The sequence below is a fragment of the Papaver somniferum genome, chromosome 11 (genome assembly GCF_003573695.1).
Source record: "Papaver somniferum cultivar HN1 chromosome 11, ASM357369v1, whole genome shotgun sequence".
NCBI classification, from domain to species: Eukaryota; Viridiplantae; Streptophyta; class Magnoliopsida; order Ranunculales; family Papaveraceae; genus Papaver; species Papaver somniferum.
In genome coordinates this window covers 103,479,928-103,500,220 of record NC_039368.1, presented here as the reverse complement: position 1 = coordinate 103,500,220, position 20,293 = coordinate 103,479,928, and the positions used below count along the sequence as shown (strand labels likewise).

At 36.6% G+C, this 20,293-nt stretch overlaps 2 protein-coding genes across 2 annotated transcripts; both read left to right on the top strand.

Moving 5' to 3' along the window:
• Positions 1-1,396: 1,396 nt before the first annotated feature.
• LOC113323552 (apoptosis-inducing factor homolog B-like) lies at positions 1,397-3,733 on the top strand. The gene is made up of 4 exons (XM_026571870.1): positions 1,397-1,715; positions 2,040-2,296; positions 2,696-3,147; positions 3,242-3,733. The coding sequence occupies exons 1-4, from the start codon at positions 1,603-1,605 to the stop codon at positions 3,491-3,493; spliced, it is 1,074 nt and encodes a 357-aa protein (XP_026427655.1). The 5' UTR covers positions 1,397-1,602; the 3' UTR covers positions 3,494-3,733.
• Positions 3,734-4,756: 1,023 nt separating this feature from the next.
• Positions 4,757-6,668, top strand: LOC113322989 (apoptosis-inducing factor 2-like). The gene is made up of 4 exons (XM_026571202.1): positions 4,757-5,066; positions 5,270-5,526; positions 5,630-6,081; positions 6,180-6,668. Exons 1-4 carry the CDS (start codon positions 4,954-4,956, stop codon positions 6,450-6,452), a joined length of 1,095 nt encoding a protein of 364 aa, XP_026426987.1. The 5' UTR covers positions 4,757-4,953; the 3' UTR covers positions 6,453-6,668.
• Positions 6,669-20,293: the final 13,625 nt, after the last annotated feature.

Below are 20,293 nucleotides of genomic sequence, written 5' to 3'. Positions count from 1 at the left end.
ATTTTTACTCGTTGTTGGCCAAAGTTCACGATATTGCACAATACGTGACACATTTGGTCGCTCTCGGTGGACAGTTAGTAAAAACTTCAACAAGATGTTGCGAGCTTTAAATTCTATAGCTCCGAGGATGATGGCTAAGCCAACAAGTGCAACTCCATTTAAAATTCGTGAGAGTACACGATTTTATCCTTACTTTAAGGATTACATTGGAGCTATGGACGGTACACATATCCCAGCAATGGTAGAGAAAAGAAATGCATCCGTTTATCGGAATCGACATGGAATTACATCTCAAAATGTGTTAGCGGTTTGCAACTTCGACTTGGAGTTCATATACGTGCTCAGTGGATGGGAAGGGTCTGCTCATGATTCGAAAATACTTAACGACGCAATGACAAAAAGAAATGGACTGAAAATACCGCAAGGTAATTTTACTTTTATCTAATGTGAAGTTTTGAGTTTTTTGGTTAAGTTATATTCGGGTTCTACTTGACGAAGTTTTCTTTTTGTGTTTTATTCAGGTAAATATTACTTGGGGGATGGTGGGTTTGCAAACCGACGATATTGTTTAACACCATTTCGTGGCCAACGTTATCATTTGAAAGAATTTTCTGGTACGGGTAATCATGCGAAAAAGGATGAAGAATTATTTAACATGTGTCATGCTTCTTTGAGGAATGTAGTTGAAAGATTGTTCGGTGTTGTGAAGTCTCGTTTCTTGATCTTTAAGTCTCGACCTCCATTTCCGTATCAGGTGCAAGCGGAGATAATGACAGCTTGTGCATGCCTACACAACTTCTTACGAAAAGAATGTCGTTCAGATGAGTTTCAGGTCGAGGAAGAGGAAGAGGAAGATAGCCATCCATCAACGCTTGTAAATGACGATGAAATTTTGACACAACAAACTCAAGAACAACAACGTCAAAAATCTAATGCATGGAGAAAGAGTATAGCGGATGATATGTGGGAAAATGTTTGTGAACAAAGGGAGTTAGAATTGTATGGAGACCGTTAAATTGAAGGGGAAAAAAATTATCTCGTTGCACAAAATAACATACTATTGATACAGAGATATGATCATTTTCATTTATTTTTTTATTTTGATTAAAGATCAATGTTATTTGCAAATAAGGGTTTATTGTTTCTTAAAAGAGAATGAGTTAGGAGTGAACTCTCTTAAACTCCCCCAAACTCCCTCTAATAAACTCTCTCAAACTCCCTACACTCCTCCAAACTCCGTGAACTCAAAAACACAAAACTCTCTCAAACTACCTACACTCTCTCAAACTCTCTCAAAATCCCTGAAATTTAAAATACACTTAACTCCCCCAAAATCACTCGAGGACTAACCCCTAGAAAATAGATTCTCTCCTTTTCGTTGCTGTTAGGCTTAACATCCAAGCTAACCGGGAAAGGAGAGAGGTGTCTTTGATGAGGGAATCATCATCCCTCTCTCACTCATTATAAATACACCCTACACCCTATTCCTTAAACCTCCATTACAAAAACAAAATCATTTCTTCATTTCCCTAATCATTTTCCTCAATTGCAAACAGTATATACTTTGTCTCAATTCTTTAATTACTATCTATATATTTATCGATGGCATCAGAAACAACAGGGAAAAATAGGGTTGTTGTTGTTGGTGGTGGAATTGCTGGTGCCCTAGCTGCTAAATCTCTTCAATCTGATGCTGATGTTGTTCTCATCGATCCGTAAGCATCTAATTTTATATCTGCAGAACTTTGTTGATTTTGTTCCATTTTTATGCATTTGTAATGAATTGTAGATATAATTCTTAGGAGGAAAAATGAAAACTCTAATTTGAAAATGATCCCAAATACAAACCAAGATGATTTCAGTAGCCCCATATCTGGGAATTTGACTTTGAAAATTCCTTAGGTTATTATCACTAACCAATTGGTAATGTTCCTTTTTGTTAGGTTTAAACTGCTTTAGTTGTTAATTTTGACATAGCCTTTTGCTTTTCATATTATAATTATGTCTTTGTTTTTGGGTACTTTTGATTGGAAATATAGTAAGGAGTATTTTGAAATTACATGGGCGAGCATGAGAGCAAAAGTTGAGCCCTCAGTTTCCGAGAGAATGGTGGTGAAGCACAAGGATTACTTTACAAATGGGCGTCTTGCCATGTCTTCGGCTGTTGGTGTCACGGAGACACATGTATTAACAGCTGATGGAGAGTCGATACCGTACGACTACCTTGTCATTGCTACTGGCCACAATGATAATGTTCCCAAGACAAGAAGTGAGAGGATTGAACAATATCAAGCAGGTATTTACATTTTCTTAACAGATTCATCAGTTACGTAACTTATCTAAAGAAGAATAAGTCCATGTACATTCTCTTGAATTTTTGGGCATGAAATCAATAAAAAAAAAAAAACTATAAACCTCATGTACGATTAGCTTATCTCGATGTTGTTTGTTGCTTCACGGATCCTTTGTCGCCCCTCTTTTACTTTTACCTGGTAATCCCATATGTTTTGTGTTACACCTACTATCTGTTTTGTCTTCTAATGCTTTCAACGAAGGTTGGCATACGACTGCTAATGATTGAAACAAGTTGAATTGGTTGTCAAATCAAGAAACATGAGTTGCCTACTTTCATACTGCCTGAGTTGTGTGAAGGGATGATTTTTAGAAATTGAAGTTTCAATCCTTTCTATGGCAGACTACAACAAGATAGAGTCTGCAGATTCAATTTTAATCATTGGGGGAGGGCCAAGTGGTGTTGAACTTGCTGGGGAGCTTGCTGTTGATTTTCCTGGGAAGAAAGTGACTCTGGTTCACAGCAGGCTGAGGTTGTTAGATTTTGTTGGAGCAAAGGCTTCTAAGAAGGCTTTAGATTGGTTAACCTCAAGGAAGGTTGAGGTGATTTTGGATCAGTTGGTTGATTTGAAGTCTCATTCAGATGGAGATAAAACGTTCAAAACATCAACTGGGGAAACAATCGTAGCAGATATCCACTTCTTCTGTGTAGGAAAGCCGTTAAGTTCATCATGGATAAAAGACTCTGTACTTAACGAGGCTGTAGATGCTCGAGGAAGGGTGATGGTTGATGAACACTTAAGGGTGAAGGGTCGCAAAAATGTCTTCGCTATTGGAGATATTACTGACATCCCGGTAAGTCCAATTAAACTTTTACCTGTCAATTATTATCATGTAAAAGTTCCATTAACTTGATCATCATCATCTTCTTCTTCTTCAAATTGGACAGGAGATGAAACAAGGGTACCTGGCACAGAAGCATGCTCTATTAGCAGCCAAGAACGTGAAGTTGTTGATGGATGGAGGAAAAGAAAGTAAGTTGGCAAGTTACAAAACTGGTTCAGATATCGCAATTATTTCCTTAGGTAGAAAAGAGGCTGTGGCTCAGTTTCCTTTTACAACCATTGTTGGATGCATTCCTGGATTAATCAAATCCAAGGATCTCTTCATTGGGAAGACAAGGAAGACTATGGGGGTTTGATATTCATAAGATATTTTCTGTAAATTATAAAGTTAATTAACGTTTGTCCATTGCTTCTGTAATGTATTGGGTATCTTGAGAAGAATGGTCTTACCATATTTATTTAGAACTTTCAGCCTGGCATGAGATGGAAGTTCTTAGTTTGTTGTTGCTGTAAGAGTGAGATTTGTATATTACCATCAGTGCATTGGTGAATGGTATTTGGTTTAACTAATCTATGTTGATGGCATTTGGGTTTAACGAACAAAACTGCTAGAAAAGCATCAAGTCTGGAGACTCTGGAGTCTGGAGAACACAAGTGCTTCTGAGATAAACTCACACAAACACTCGACTTCTATTATAGTTTAATAAGTTTTCACTAAAATTGGTGAAAATGTGCAAAGGTGAAAGCACCTATGTGTGAGTGTCACCTCTCGAAGTCAAACATGTAAAAACTTAAAGATTTGAAATAGTTTTCCTAGATTATGACCTGTCTTGATTTGTAAGGTTAATCAATGTGATACTATCTCATTCTGGAGTGAAAGGTGACGGCACTTCTCCAGGAGGCAGAGTTAAAATCTTAAGTTTTGACATTGTCAATTCAATTGTGCTCATCAAAATGATGGTCCAACATCCATCCCAACCTTTGAAGCATTTTTCTCTCGCTCAAACTTATGACATGAAATTTATTAGATCCAATTACGAATAAAACAGAACTTGGGCACCTGGGTTTCTTTAAAACCAGGATCTTGATCAACTGCATAAACAAGCAACGGTTTACCATCAATAACCAAAGAGCCTATTCTAGCTTAATCTTGGCGGGCGACAGTCTGGTCTAACGGTCAGCTGTCAGCAATATAGCGCCATAGTTTGAAGCGAGGAGCAATAGCCCATAAATCGGTCCACGCGGATTAGACCAAATTTAATAATTTGGATCAAAAAAGGTTGACCTATATTAAAATGTTTCTAGAAGAAGTCAAGATTCAAGATAGAGTTCGTCATTACACCAGGCAAACAGTTGAAGAAAGAGATACACACGGCAGTAATATAAATAAAATAAAATAAAATAAAATAAAATAAAATAAAATAGAAAATGAAAGACTAAAACTGAAAGTGGAGAGCAACAAAGAAACTCCATGTTTTCTTTCTAGAAGGCGAAGAATATAGAATAGTTTGAAAATTGAATGATTCTGCTTGGTTGTGAAGCAAACTTTGGAAAATGAAGAATGAGATAATTTGTTATCTTTTTCTAATTCCATATATATATATATATATATATATTATCCCTTTGTACTTCCATGGCATAAAAAGTGCAAGAAGCGGAAGAAAAACATAGTTTCATATCATTCAATAAAACAATCAACATATTCATCTTCTTTTCATTCTCTTTAGGTCTTATATATTTCTAACTCTGTAAAAGTTTTGATTTTCCTGTGCATTGCGAGCTGACCGAGTGAGTGATCATTAGTTCTTTTTAATCTATGGCTTCTAAAGTTGAGAAGAAAAGTAAAGTTGTTGTAGTTGGAGGTGGAATTGCTGGGGCCCTTCTTGCTAAATCTCTTCAGTTCCATGCTGATGTTGTTCTTATCGATCCGTAAGTTCCTTCTTCTTCTTCCATTTTATGTCAACTGTGCAATTTCGTAAAATAACTTGATATTGAATTGTATTTGGGCACCTTTTGCTGATACCAAATTTGGGTAGAGTCGCTGGTTATATATATATATATATATTTATTTATTTTTATCACATAGGAGTGTTATGCTTAAATTTTTCTTTTCCTATTGGGCATCGGAACAGGAAGGAGTATTTTGAGATCACGTATGCAAATCTGAGAGCAAAGGTGGAACCTTCGTTTGCTGAGAGGTCTGTGGTCAAACACAGTGATTACTTCACTAAAGGGCGTATTGTCGTAGCTTATGCATCTGGCGTAACTGAGACAGAAGTATTAACCTCAAATGGGGAGTGCATTCCCTATGATTATCTCGTCATTGCTACTGGCAATGATGATTCTTATCCCAAAAGTAGGAGTAAAAGGCTCGAACAATATCAAGAAGGTTTGTTTAAACTCTGCAGAGTGTGCACATCTAGCTTTGTTCATCGAACCTGAATCTAATAGCGTATAACCTTGTGTAACTCTGATTAACTTGTATGCTACAGATTTCGCGAATATAAAGTCTGCGGATTCTGTTTTGGTCATTGGTGGAGGGTCTACAGGTGTTGAACTTGCTGGAGAGATTGCAGTTGACTTCCCAGAGAAGAAAGTGACGCTGGTTCACAAAAACACGAGATTGTTGGATTTCATGGGACAGAAAGCTTCTAGCAAGACCCTTGATTGGTTGGTTTCAAAGAATGTGAAGGTCATTTTGGGTCAGACGGTCGACTTAAAATCTCATCAAGATGGAGATAAAGTATATAAGACATCAGGAGGAGAAACTATCATAGCAGATTGCCACTTCTTTTGTGCAGGAATACCATTGGGTACGAAATGGCTCAAAGAGTCCATTTTGGATGACGCTTTAACTGACGGAGGCAGAGTAATGGTCGATCAGCATCTAAGGGTCAAAGGTCGTAAAAATATATTTGCTATCGGAGATATTACTGACATCCTGGTAAGCTTAATTATTAACTGGTCTACACTATTGAGTAATTTAAAGTATAACCCCACCTTTCCAAAGTTTTTTAACATTTTGGGTGTCATGCTGAACAGGAAATCAAACAAGGGTTATTTGCAATGCAGCATGCCAACGTAACAGCAAAGAACTTAAAGTTGTTAATGTACGGAGGAAAAGAGAGCAAGATGGCAACATACAAGGCTGGTCCTGATATGGCAATTGTTTCATTAGGAAGGAAAGATGCCGTGATGCAATCCCCGATGAGTACTATGATCGGACGTATCCCTGGCTTTATGAAATCAAGCGACCAGTTTGTAGGAAAGACAAGAAAGCAAATGGGTATAGATGCCTCATGTTTTGGACTCTAATTAATTAGTCTCTAGATTTATTGACAAGAACGCAAATGGGTATAAGATGCGTCATGTCTTGGATTCTAGATTTATTGAGTTGATGGGTGTGTGAGTTTGAGTGTGCTTCTCTGTGTTCTTCACTTCTTATATTCCGAGTTCATCGTATAATCTCTTCAAGGTCAGTTAGTTGTAAGTTATGTTATCTTAATAAATGTGTAGCGAGTTACTTATTTACCTTTGGTGGTGTACCATAACAACAAGGAATCCATTGTTACCAAAGAAGTTAATCGCCATTACGAAAACTAATGATCTTCTATCGGCCGCTAACATGAAAGAACCCACGAAAGATAATGGAGATTCGCGCAATTCCAAAATCGAAGAAACCGAACGAGTGACTAAATATTTGGGCCGACGGATAAAGGCCTGAAGGGAGGGAGTTCCTTTTATGGCCACTTTTTTGTAAAATAAAACCTAACACAATTGTCCAATTTGCATTCCCTATGTATCCTATTTTTCTGGCGTATAATTGACAAGCAATCTAGAATATAACATATCTAAAAATCCGTACCTTGGAATTTTGCAATTTTTATCTCGCTGGAAAATTTTTAAAGAGATCTACACAATGAGTACAAGCAACGATATCAAGTTTAAAGGTTTTACGAAAAATTCGGAGGTGTTTATCCTTTTAGGCACAATTTTTGAAAATTGAATACATAGTCATTATGCAAACCACCACAAAAGATGAATAATACGTTATGCAGCTATATTTTGCTTTATGCGTCAACTAAATTTCCATTGCAACTAATAAACCGATGTACTCCCTCCGTTTCAGGAAAATTGATAATTTCACTTTTCCAATTTAATCTATTTGTCTTCTATTCGGTCGGCCCTCCCACCGTGACAACGGTGTTATGGTATTATTTGTTAGTCAAATTAATGCCTTTCCACTCGTCACCAATCAGTGTTAGAACCTCCCATCAAAAGGCAATCTTTCATATTCGGTGTTTGTCACCCCCTTTGATTAATAGGGTTTTCGTTTTCTTGCCCCTACTAATGACTAATTATTTCAAACTACACCCACAAAATAAGTTATTTCGTCCTATCCCCTGTGTAACAAACCAACGGACAACTAATTTTGCTGCCCCACTTTTTGTGCTGCCCGAAGTTGTTCTTCGGCCACTTTGTGCCAAGGCCATTCATTTATATAGTATACTTGATTAATGAAATTGATCTATAGACTTAAAATTTTGGCTTTCCGTTAACTAATTTTTACCAAAATTTCTGCACCATTATATGCAAGTGCATGAATGGTTGACGATAGGTTTCTTATATATAATTTTCCTTTCCATCAATAACTTATTCGTTTATATAGTATCTAATCTTTTGAATATATTGATTGTGGATCAGTGAGTGTGACTAAGTGCACCCCCTCCTAACCCGGGATGCACATTCCACCCTTTCAAGGTAAAGACACAGCTAGTTGTTCTCCTTTGGATAAATGAGAGAGAAACAAGACTCTCTATTTATATTACAACATGATACATTGGTATAGAAAAAATGCATTTACACATAATTACATAGAAAGGGAAACAAGAATATTTTCCTTAATATCAGCATAATTTTGTTTCCATATCTCGGCTAGGTTTCCTGTTGTGGTTTGAATCTCTTAGTTGTAGATGTCGACACAATATCCTTGACCAGTGCCTTAGCTGTAGATGTCGACATAATATCCTTGACACGCCCCCTCAAGCGAATATCTTTGTCAACAAGATTGAGCTTGTCTCGTAACAATACAAACCGTGGAGTTGATAGACCTTTGGTTAGGACATCTGCAATATTATCTTGAGAAGAAATTATTCTCACAATAATCTCCTTCTTCGAGACCATGTCACGAACAAAGTGAAAATCAATTTCCATATGTCGACTGCGAGTATGGAACAACGGGTTGGCTGTTAAATATGTAGCACCGATATTATCACACCAAAGAGTGGGAGGAGAAGCTAAAGGAATGCTCAGTTCACGAAACAATGAGCGAAGCCAAATAACCTCTGCTGATGCATTTGCAATCGCTCGATATTCAGCTTCAGTACTCGATCTCGAAACCGTTGGTTGCTTCTTGGAACTCCAAGATATAAGATTATTACCATAGTATATCGCATAACCACCTATAGATTTACGATCGTCTAAAGAACCTCCCCAATCTGCATCCGTAAATACAGAGAGCATTGGAGGAGAATTATGATAAAACTCTAGCCCATAAGAGACTGTATGTTTTAGATATCATAAAATCCGTTTGACTAAACTCCAATGTTCTGTGGTTGGATTGTGAATAAATTGGCATGCTTTGTTAACAACAAACGCAATATCTGGTCACGTTAGTGCTAAGTATTGTAGAGCTCCTACCGTGCTGCGATAAAGAAAAACATCTTGAAATGGTTCTCCACAATGCTGAGTAAGACGAGTACTAGCTGCAATTGGAGAAGAAATGGGCTTCATATCTTGCATTTTTGTTCGAGTAAAAAGGTCAACAATGTATTTTTGTTGCGAAAGAACCAACCCCTTTGCATTTGTTGTAGCTTCAAGACCCAAAAAATAATGAAAAACACCCAAATCTTTGATTGCAAATTCACCTCTGATATATGCAATCATTTGAGATACAACTGATAAATCGTTGCCCGTCACTAGTATATCATCTATATACACGAGAAGATAAACAACCACCTTACCTTTTTGAAATAAGAACAGTGATGGATCAGTTTCGGATCCTCGAAATCCAAGTGTGAGTAGATACTGGCTTAAACGACTATACCATGCGCGCGGAGACTTTTTTAGCCCATAAATAGATTTCCTTAGTCTACAGACATGAGTAGGATGAGAAGAATCAACAAAACCCGGTGGATGATTCATATAAACCTCCTCCTCTAGGATACCATTTAGGAATGCATTATTGACGTCTAATTGTCAAATTACCCAATTTTGAGATACAACAAGAGCAATAATTGTACGCAATATAGTAAACTTCACTACGGGACTGAAAGTTGTTGTATAATCAACCCCATATTGTTGGTTAAATCCCTTTGCGACTAATCTAGCTTTACTACGAGCAACCGTTCCATCCGCGTGGTATTTTATAGTAAATACCCATTTATTTCCAAGAACAATCATTGACGGAATCCGAGGAATTAGATCACAAGCTCCATGTTGAATATGAGCATTTGACTTCATCTATCATAGGGTTTCACCATTTTGGAGTCTTGAAAGATTAAGAAGCACATGTCGGTATAATTTCATTATCTTGGTGCACTAGAATACTGTTGAGAACAACAGGATAACGACTTGTTGTAAATACTTTCTTTTTCGAAATTCCAGATTTTGAACGAGTATGCATACCTTGAGATGTACCAGTAACATTAGGTAGTGAAGGTGGTGCTACAACAACTGGATCAGTTTCCGGCACATGTGTACTTTCAGGTTCCATAAGTGCAGGTTGTTGTACATGTTGTTGAGAAGTAACCTGGACAGGTGAAGCTTGATTTATAGGTGGAGTACATGTGGACGGGGTTGGGGATAAACTTGGTGTGTGGTTACTGGCTCCTTGAACTTATGATGGTACCATAAAAGTTAGAAGTTTTACAGCTTTATTTGTCATGGGTGGAGTAGAATTAATTATTTGACCTGCAAATGGAAAACGAGACTCATCAAAAGTAACATGTCGAGCAATAAACAAGCGCCTTTGTGTGGGTCCATAGCATTTGTATCCATGATGACGAGAGCTATAGCCCAAGAAGACACATTTGATCGACCGATAATCCATTTTATGCTTGTTATAAGGGCGGGTATAAGGGTAGCATGCGCATCCAAACACTTTAAGAAATTTGTAATCTGGGATTTTACCAAATAAGATCTGAAATGGTGATGAGTTCTGTAATGTAGGAGTGGGTAACCGATTAATTAAGTATACTGCATCTTCAAATGCATGATCCCAGAACTGAGTTGGTACTTTAACATGAGCCATCAATGTAAGTCCAGTATCAACAACATGTCGATGCTTTCTCTCAATAGCACCGTTTTGTTCGTGTGTGTGAGGATAAGATACCCTGTGCTCAATTCCAAACCTAGCAAAATATTTTTCTAGTTTCTGAAATTCTCCTCCCCAATCAGACTGAACAACCTTAATAGTGCACGAAAACATGTTTTCTATCATTGCTTTGAACTGCTCAAAAATTCGAAAAACATCTGATTTGAAAGTAATCGAGTAAATCCAAGAATACTTAGAATAATCATCCATAAATATAACATAATACTTAGAACCATACATTGAGATAGTAGGTGAAGGTCCCCAAACATCTGTAAAAATTAAATCAAGAGGAGCTTGAGAGATGGATTGAGTCATTCTTAATGTTTGTCGATGACTTTTACCCAACTAAAAAGCTTCACAAAACTCTGATTTCCGAATGTAACTCACAGGTAACTTATTCTTATTTAAACTAGTTGAACTATTTTGTAGATCGGATGTCCCAACCGGTGATGCCAAACTTCCTGTGTTGTTCTCTCCCCAACTCCTATGAATACTTTCCTTGATTGACTAGATGATACTGGTGTAGGAAGGTGATATAAACTATATTTACTCTTGCCTTCTAGTAGAACTTTCCCCGGTGTACGGTCCTTTATATAGAAAACATCAGGATGAAAATCAAAGTAAACATCATTATCTCGAGTAAATTGTCGAACCGATAATAAATTTTTCTTTAACATAGGAACATGAAGCATATTATTGAGTTTGAAAGAACATGATGATGTATAGAAAGAGGAAGACCCAATGTGAGTAATTGGAAAACTTGTTCCATTCCCAACAGTGACAACATCATTGCCATTGTATTCATCTCGGTTCTGGATGTTTCTTAAATCATGAGTTACGTGATGGCTCGCGCCGGAGTCAGGGTACCATGATGGATCCGCATGGTTATAGGAAGGAGCATGAGTAGTTATGTTGGATGTAGCCTGGTCATTACGGTAACCTTCACCGTATTGTAGCATTGTGCAACAGTATGACCATATCGATTGCATATCTGACATACAACTGCAGATGAAGGACGATAACCACCATAGTTTCCAGCACGTCCGCGTCCGCGTCCACGTCCACGACCATTGTGATTACCTCCACGATTTTTTGTAAATTTATGGTTTCGGTTATGTGGCTGGACAGGAGCAACTGCAGGTGGTTGTCTTTGAGTGTTGTTAGTAGCAGGAGATGCTAACTCATCTATATGTTGATCTGCCAAACGAATCTCATGGCTTAGTAAGTAGCCTTGTAAATCAGCAAACAAGACCAGTTCAGATCGAGTAGTCATAGTAGTAACGAATGGACCATATTCGTGACCAAGTCCATTGAGAACATACAAGACAAGTTGTGAATCAGAAATAGGTTGTCCAATAGCTGCTAGACTATCAGCAAAAAAAATCATTTTTGTTAGATAATCAAGGATATTAAAGGCTCCCTTCTTGGTGTTCACCAACTGCATCTGGAGCTGCATCATACGAGCCTGCGATTTTGAAGCAAATATCTTTTCCAGTCGTTCCCATGCCTCTTGAGAGGTCTTCACTCCAAGCATCTGAGTGTGTACACTTTGTGACAGAGAAGATAGGATACCGCTGAGCAGCAGTTGATCCTTTTGCTGCCAGGTTAAGAATGTTGGATTAGGGATTTGAATGGTTTCTTCTGAATATTGTACCGGTGTTGTAATGGTTGCAGGAGGACAGGGATGGGTTCCATCTAGAAAACCTGTGTAATCATGACCTCGGACAAAGGCCATCATCTGTGACTTCCATAGCAGATGATTGGCATCATCCAACTTGAGAGTTAGAACATGATTGAAGTTGAAGGAGGAAGCCGTTTGACAGAAGTAAAATAAAATGAACTTGAAAAACAATGGATCTCAAAAGTTTAAACCCCTGGCTATCTCGATACCATATCAAAGTAAAGACACGGCTAGTTGTTCTCGCTTGGATAAATGGGAGAGAAACAAGACTCGCTTGCATTTACACATAATTACATAGAAAGGGAAACAAGAATATTTTCCTTAATATCAGCGTAATTGTTTTTCCATATCTCGGCTAGGTTTCCTGTTGTGGTTTGAATCTCTTATTTTTAGATGTCGACACAATATCCTTGACATGTGCCTTAGTTGTAGATGTCGACATAATATCCCTGATATACCCCTTATAATTGGTTGTCACATTAACTCTAGGTAGTACAATTTTTGAATACAATGAATATGAATTTTTGAATACAATGAATATAAGTTATTAATTCTTCTCTCTGCATTTTCGGTTACTTCTCTGCGTTTCTTCCTCCTCCTTAACTTCCAAGTTATGTTTCTCCCCTCCCCCTATCTTAGTCGACTCTCTTCTCCACAGTTTTAATTAAGATTTTTTATTTTTTTTTGGATATTACTTAATCTAAATTGTTATGAATATTTAAGAAAAATAAAATCCGAACCTATACAATCTAATCATCTTCGTACCTATTAGCGAAGTACTTTCTGTTAGGGATTACAGATGGGAAAGGGTGTTTGTTATGAAGATTAATATCAAAAGAAATCACTTGAGTAAACAATGATTAAATTTTTCTAATAGGGGGTATTTAATGTAAATTAATACTTATAATTGAAATTGCAATGTTAAATTATAAAAAAATATCATGAAATAAAAGTAACCAACCTTCAAATGATGCTTCTTCTACCCTTGGAACAAGGAAGATACAAAGATTTGAGGTTCTTCTCTAATAATCTTCAAATTTCTACCCAATTCTAGGATTGGAAACTATAAGATAATAGATGCATCTCTTACAAATTGAAATTTCTACCCAATTACAAATTGGAAATATCAAAGTGTTGGAGGTTCTTATCTTAGGAAGGATTTAGGGTTCTTACACCACTTTTGTAAACAAACCAAACTTGAAAACTAGAAGAGCTAGGGTTTAAACAATCAATAGTAAACAAAAAGGACAAAGGTAAGAAATAAGGGAAAGAAGGGGGTAAAAGAGTAAATACGAAATAAAAGGGAATAAATGGGATATATGAAATACCATTATGCATCATCCTTCCCTCCTTAAGGGAAATTCTCCCTCGAATTGTCAATATCTTCATCCATAACATTGTCACCCCAATATAGAACCAAGTGCTTAACATTAAAGACGTCGGGCGTACAAATTGAGCTTGGTAAGTTGAGTCGATAAGCATTATCATTTATCATTTCTCTAACTGGAAATGGTCAAATCTTCCTTGCCTTAAGCTTGTTGTACTCACCCACGGGAAAGCGTTCTTTAGTAAGAACCGCATATACAAGATCTCCTATTTCAAACTCAACCAAGCGTCGCCGTTGATCAACCTTGTTCTTGTATTTCTTTGATGAAGCTTCTAGATGCTTTCAGGTGCTTTCATGTATAAGGTGGAGTTGAGAAACAAAGTCTTCCGCTTTAGCATTTGGCCTTTTCAAATCCGGTACTAAAGACAAGTCAAGTGATACTCTTGGATTGAACCCGTACACCACCATGAATGGTGAATAACCACTATTCCGCTTTACCGCATGGTTGTAAGCAAATTCCGCCTTGCATAAAACTTGGTCCCATGTCTTCAAATTATCCTCAACCAAACAACGAAGAATATTACCTAGGGAACGATTTAACACTTTGGTTTGTCCATCCGTTTGAGGGTGATGAGCGGTGCTAAAACTTAAATTGGTCTTGACCAACTTCCATAAAGTACGCCAAAAATGCCCCACAAAACGACTATCTCTATCTGAGACGATGGAAGAAGGAATACTATGTAACCAATAAATCTCTTTAAAAAAGAGTTGAGCTATCATTTTGGAAAAACGATCTACCACTTCAAATATTGAATCCATACCTCTTTGAGTACGCGGTAATCCCAAGATGAAATCCCTGCTCAAATCTTCCCATGGACGAGAAGGAATAGGAAGTGGCATGTATAATCCCGCATTAGTGGTCTTTCATTTAGATACTTGACATATATGACATCTCTTCACATATCGATGAATCTCCTTCCACATTCCCGGCCAAAAGTATGAGCTAGAAACCAATTTCCAAGTACGAGTAGTCCCCATATGCCCCTCATCGTGAAGCTCCTTAATAATTTTCAATATTAAGCTTGATTGCGGAATGCAAAGACAATTTTTCCGATAAAGGTACCCATCAAAAAGAACATAATCACCATTTTGGAGTGAACTTTCATCAACCATAAGAGGACCAAAATAAGTATCATTTTTTAAGAGCTCCCTAATATCATCGAATCCCAAAATACGAGCCCTCATTTGTGTAAGAAGAGAAGTACGTCGACTCAAGGCATCCGCTACCTTGTTTTGTACACCCGACTTGTGCTTGATGGAAAAAGTAAATTGTTGCAAATAAGAATCCCATTTACCATGCCTAGTAGAAATCTTGTCTTGATAATTGATGTGCTTCAATGCCATGTGGTACGAAAATAAGATGAACTCATTGTGAATAAGATAGTGCCTCCAATGTTTGAGTGCTTGCACTATAGTACAAAACTCAACATCATAAGCGATATATGCAAGTCTAGCCCCATTCAAATTTTCACTATAAAAGGCCACCGGTTTCCCTTCTTGACTAAAAACCGCCCCATTGCACAGCTTAGAAGCATCACAATGAAGTTCAAATGGTTTATCAATATTTGGTAATATTAAAATTGGAGATGTACTTAACTTTATTTTCATTAATTCAAAGGCGTCATCCGCTTCTTGATTCTATGAATACTTGCCACCCTTCATGCATTCGGTTATTGGAGCCATGATTCCACTAAAATTTGCAATGAATCGACGATAGAAAGAAGCTAACCTATGAAAACTTCAAATATCAAACAAAGTTTTTGGCTTGGGACAATTCCTTATGCATTCCACTTTATCTTCATCCAACGAAATCCCATCCTTACTAACCACATAACCAAGAAACAAAATTTTATCGCCCATGAATGCACACTTCTTCAAGGTAGCATAAAATTGTTGAATCATGAGAACCTCACGAATGTGAGGTATATGAGATTCCATATCGGTACTATAAATAAGTATGTCATCAAAGTAAACAACCACACACTTCCCAATCAACGGTCGAAGTGCTTGATTCATGACTCACATAAATGTACTTGGAGCATTTAAGAGCCCAAATGGCATAACCATCCATTCATACAAACCATCTCGAGTCTTGAAAGCGGTCTTCCATTCATCCCCCACCTTGATACGAATTTGATAATACCCGTTTTCAAAATCAAGTTTGCTAAAAACACATGCTCCACTTAATTGATCAAGTAACTCATCCAAACGAGGAATTGGAAATCGGTACTTCAATGTGGTTCTATTTATTTCCATACTATCCACACACATAAGCCATGAACCATCTTTCTTTGGTACTAACAAGGCCGGTACCGCACAAGGGATAAGGCTCGGTCTTATAAAACCTTTGGCTATAAGCTCTTCAACTTGGCGCCGTAATTCTTCATGTTTTTTGGGACTCATCCGGTAGTGGGCTTTGTTGGGAAGACTTGAAGCGGGTACTAGATCAATTTGGTTTTGCACATCTCTTAGTGGTGGTAATGCATCGGGTAAGTTGGTAGGAAAAACATCTTGAAATTCTTCGATAATTGGCTTGACTAGTGGTGGCACAAAATCATACGATGGAGATTCTTTAACATGAAGTATATAGAAAACCTCTGAATCATCCAACTCTTCTATGAACTTGTGATAAGTAAGTAGATTTTTACCATCATCATTTTGTGGCTTAGGCATAAGCTCACGATTAGGTACAAGATTCAACTTCTTATTGCTCCACATGAATGAATAGTTGTTTGTTCTCCCATCATGATTCACAAATCGATCATATTTCCAAGGTCTCCCAAGAAGTAAATGACATGCATCCATCAAAACAACATCACACCAAACTTTGTCGACATATTTTTTACCAATAGAAAAATTAATGGGACAACGTTTAGTGACTTTTACCTTGCTTCCTTGGTTAATCCATGATAAAGAATATGGAGAAGGGTGTTATTTTGTCTCGAACTTCAACTTGGAACCACTTCTTCGGAAACGATATTTTCACAACTCCCCGAATCAATCACAATCTTGCAAACTTTCCCAGCAATTGTGCAAGTGGTTTGAAAAATGTTGTGGCGTAGCCATCGATCACCTTCATTGAGTTTTGGAGTAAAATAGTTACGCAACACAACCAAACATGATCCTTGGTCACCGATGAGAAACTCCTCTTCCACTTCTTCGTCGAGTTCTTTATCAAATATTGGTGGCTTCATAAGATCCAAATATGCATCACCTTCATCATCACCTTGAGCAAGTAAGTTCTTCCCCGGGCGATCACTCTTCCTACAATCATATGCTTTATGTCCATCTTCTCCACACTTGTTAATAGTTGGATTTTGATGGAATGGTAATAGTTGGAGCTCGAGTAGTTGGCATTGTAGAAGTAGTGGGTTTAACACCTCCTTGAGTGTGAGTACTCCAATTGGCATGAGAAATTCTCCTTGCGTATTGCTTCTCCAAAGATAATTCCATTTGATAATCTTCCGACACCGAATAAATATCAAATAAGTTTAAAGTATCTTTATATTTCATTCTCAAACCTTCTATATACCTTGATACAAGTTGTTCTTTCGTTTCGTTAATATCGTTCCTTGCAATCAATTAATAGAACTCTTTGATGTAGTCATTAATCGACTTGGACCCTTGCTTAAGATTTTGGAGTTGTTGATAGATAAGTCTTATATAATTATGGGGTAGAAAGGCAAGTATCATATGTTTCTTAAGATTCTCCCAAGATTCAATTTTAGCTTGACTCTTCTCAACCTCATTTGTTTAAGTTGTTTCCACCAAGCGCCGACTCTTCGTCGAAGTCTTGTTGCAACCAACCCAACTTTCTTATTTTCGGGTACTTCCTTGAAATCCAAGATTTCTTCAACCGTTGCTAACCAATCAACGAATTATTCCGGAGCTAAACCCCCATGGAATTCCAGAATATCAACTTTGAGTCCACCTTCCCATCGGTTTGAAGTAGTAACATTGTGGAATATCGATCTTTCTTCAAACATTTGTCGTCTCCCTTGTGGATGAACATGACTATCAAAAGAAGTGATCTCCTTATCCGTCACTTCTTCTTCATAATTATGATATTGAGTTCTAGATTGATCTTGATGGATATTTAAGTTACCAAGTTTTAACAAAAAATCTTCAAACTTTGCATCCATTCTTTGTTGCATTTTATCAAACACTTCATGCTTAAGGACTTCCAATTCTTCTTTCATAGAAATTTCACGTTGATTAACTCTTTTCCTTAGATCCATAGTGAAATTACAACAAGAAACAACCCAATTTGATAATAGCACACACAAAGATTCAAACCCTCAAGCTAATAATTAAAATCTTCTCCACAACTTCCCCAAAGAAAGAAACCAAAGCTCTTGATACCAACTAATATAAAGTAATACTTATAATTGAAATTGCAATGTTAAATTATAACAAAACACCATGAAATAAAAGTAACCAACCTTCAAATGATGCTTCTTCTACCCTTGGAACAAGGAAGATATAAAGATTTGAGGTTCTTCTCTAATATCTTCAAATTTCTACCCAATTCTAAGATTGGAAACTAGAAGATGATAGATGTATCTCTTACAAATTGAAAATTTTACCCAATTACAAATTGAAAATAACTAAGTGTTGGAGGCTCTTCTCTTAGGAAGGATATAGAGTTCTTACACCACTTTTATAAACAAACCAAACTTGAAAACTAGAAGAGTTAGGGTTTAAACAATAAATAGTAAACAAAAAGGACAAAGGTAGGAAATAAGGGAAAGAACGGGGTAAAAGAGTAAATATGAAGTAAAAGGGCATAAATGGTATATATGAAATACCATTATACATCAATATTTATGTTCATAACAATTTAGGGTTCAATATTTTAATAGAAATTAAGCTATTTTGGTGGTGTAGCTAATTCCGTCACCTGGTTAGATGGACCGGGTATGTGTATCTAACTGCAACTTGTCAAGTTTATTTTTGTTTGGTTTGATCAGAAACTTGTCAAGTTAGAGGTGGATTGATAATGTTTTGGGGTTATATAAATCTGATCAATCTTGTTCCTCCTCCATCAAACAAATGCCTCCTTGAGCCTAATTTATTTCAAGAAGATCAACAAAATCGTTCATGATCTGATATAACTATGTACAATAATAAGGAAAACAGAGAGAACAGAAAAAAGAAATAGAAATATAAATTTTGTTTCTACGATTTCCAACGAAATATTCCTTTATAATATTGAAAATATATTAAAAACTCAGTAATCATGGTTAATCACACATCCAATCACAAGGGGAGGGATGTGCACCCCGGGTTAAGAGGGGTGCACATAATCACACTCTCTGATTATTGCCAGTTGTGGCATTATTTGATGAGGAATTGGATGCCAAAGTTAATTCCTTTTATTGTTTTAGTTCATCAAATTTAAATATAAAGTTGAAAAATGGAATGATTGCAAGAAAAAGATTTTATCTTTAATCATGCAAAAAGAGATGAAATCTAGGTATTAAAGTAAGATCTTTAAAATATGAGCGTGAATGAAATAAAACAATATTTTTTTCTCCAATTTTGTCAAGTATTCTTGCCATTCGGTAAACATTAGTTTTGATTATTTGCTAAGTTGTTGCGTTTTGCTTTGAGATTGTTTTGGTTGTTCTTTGTATAAAATTGCGGTTTATTTGATGCTTAATAGCCGGTGAAATCCCAAATTTTTGGTTGTTCAAATGAGCTCTTGAAAAATTTAATGAAAACCCATCTTACTTTTACCCCGATTCACAAGTCTTAAAAGAAATTTATCGGTCTTTTTCAAGAATCTTCATTTATTTTTATTTTTTTTAAATCTTCTTTAGGAACCATTCTGTTGAATGATGGATTTTTATCATCCTTCCAACTAGAAGGTTCAAGGTTTAATCATTTGTAAAAACACCCCTGGAGTGGAGTTCGGCGGTCTTTAAAGGGTGATGGCAGTGAGGGCTAGCCTTAGGACGCTAGGTTTTGCACTGGGGCCATATTTATTTTCTTTTTATGTATCAACCTTCACCTCAACTCTGCAATTTGTACCATCCCTTCATATAAAACTTTGGAATCAAACCCCCATCTATTTTCATAAGCATTTCTATTCCGAGGGACAAAAATTTCATGAATATGTCTCTGAAACAGAACGGATGCATGCTGAGCACCAACAATTTTATCATTACTCACATAAAGAAAAGCACTTAAGGTCAATTCCTTTTTTTTGAACAAAATTCATATGCACCATATTGAATTCAATTACGAGAAGAGAATTTGAGTATTAGAGGGATAAGAAAATCATAGAATTAATTTGAGTAGTGTAGGGATAAAAATAATAATTAGAACTTGATCAATTGGGAAAAATTATGCTTGACAATAGGAGGGTTTCCCATTCATAGAGAGAATGTATCTAGTCATTTTTTAGAAAATAGTTATTAGGATCCATTGATGCAGTTGTTGAAAATCATGGATGGTAAAGATCATGTGTGAGAGAAACAGAACGAAAAAAAATCAAGCAAATCTATCTTACAAAAACAAATGTGTTTTTCGCCACCTAACGGTTCTGCATAGGTCTTTTATAACGATCGACGACTCTTATTTCTCCGGAACAAGAAAGTGAATGAGATAAATCGTGGCTCATAATACACCCCTATCCTACGCCTTCATCCAACGTCCCAAATTGCTCCTCTCCTTTAATTTCCTTCTGTTACGCCTATTAAAAGTAAGCT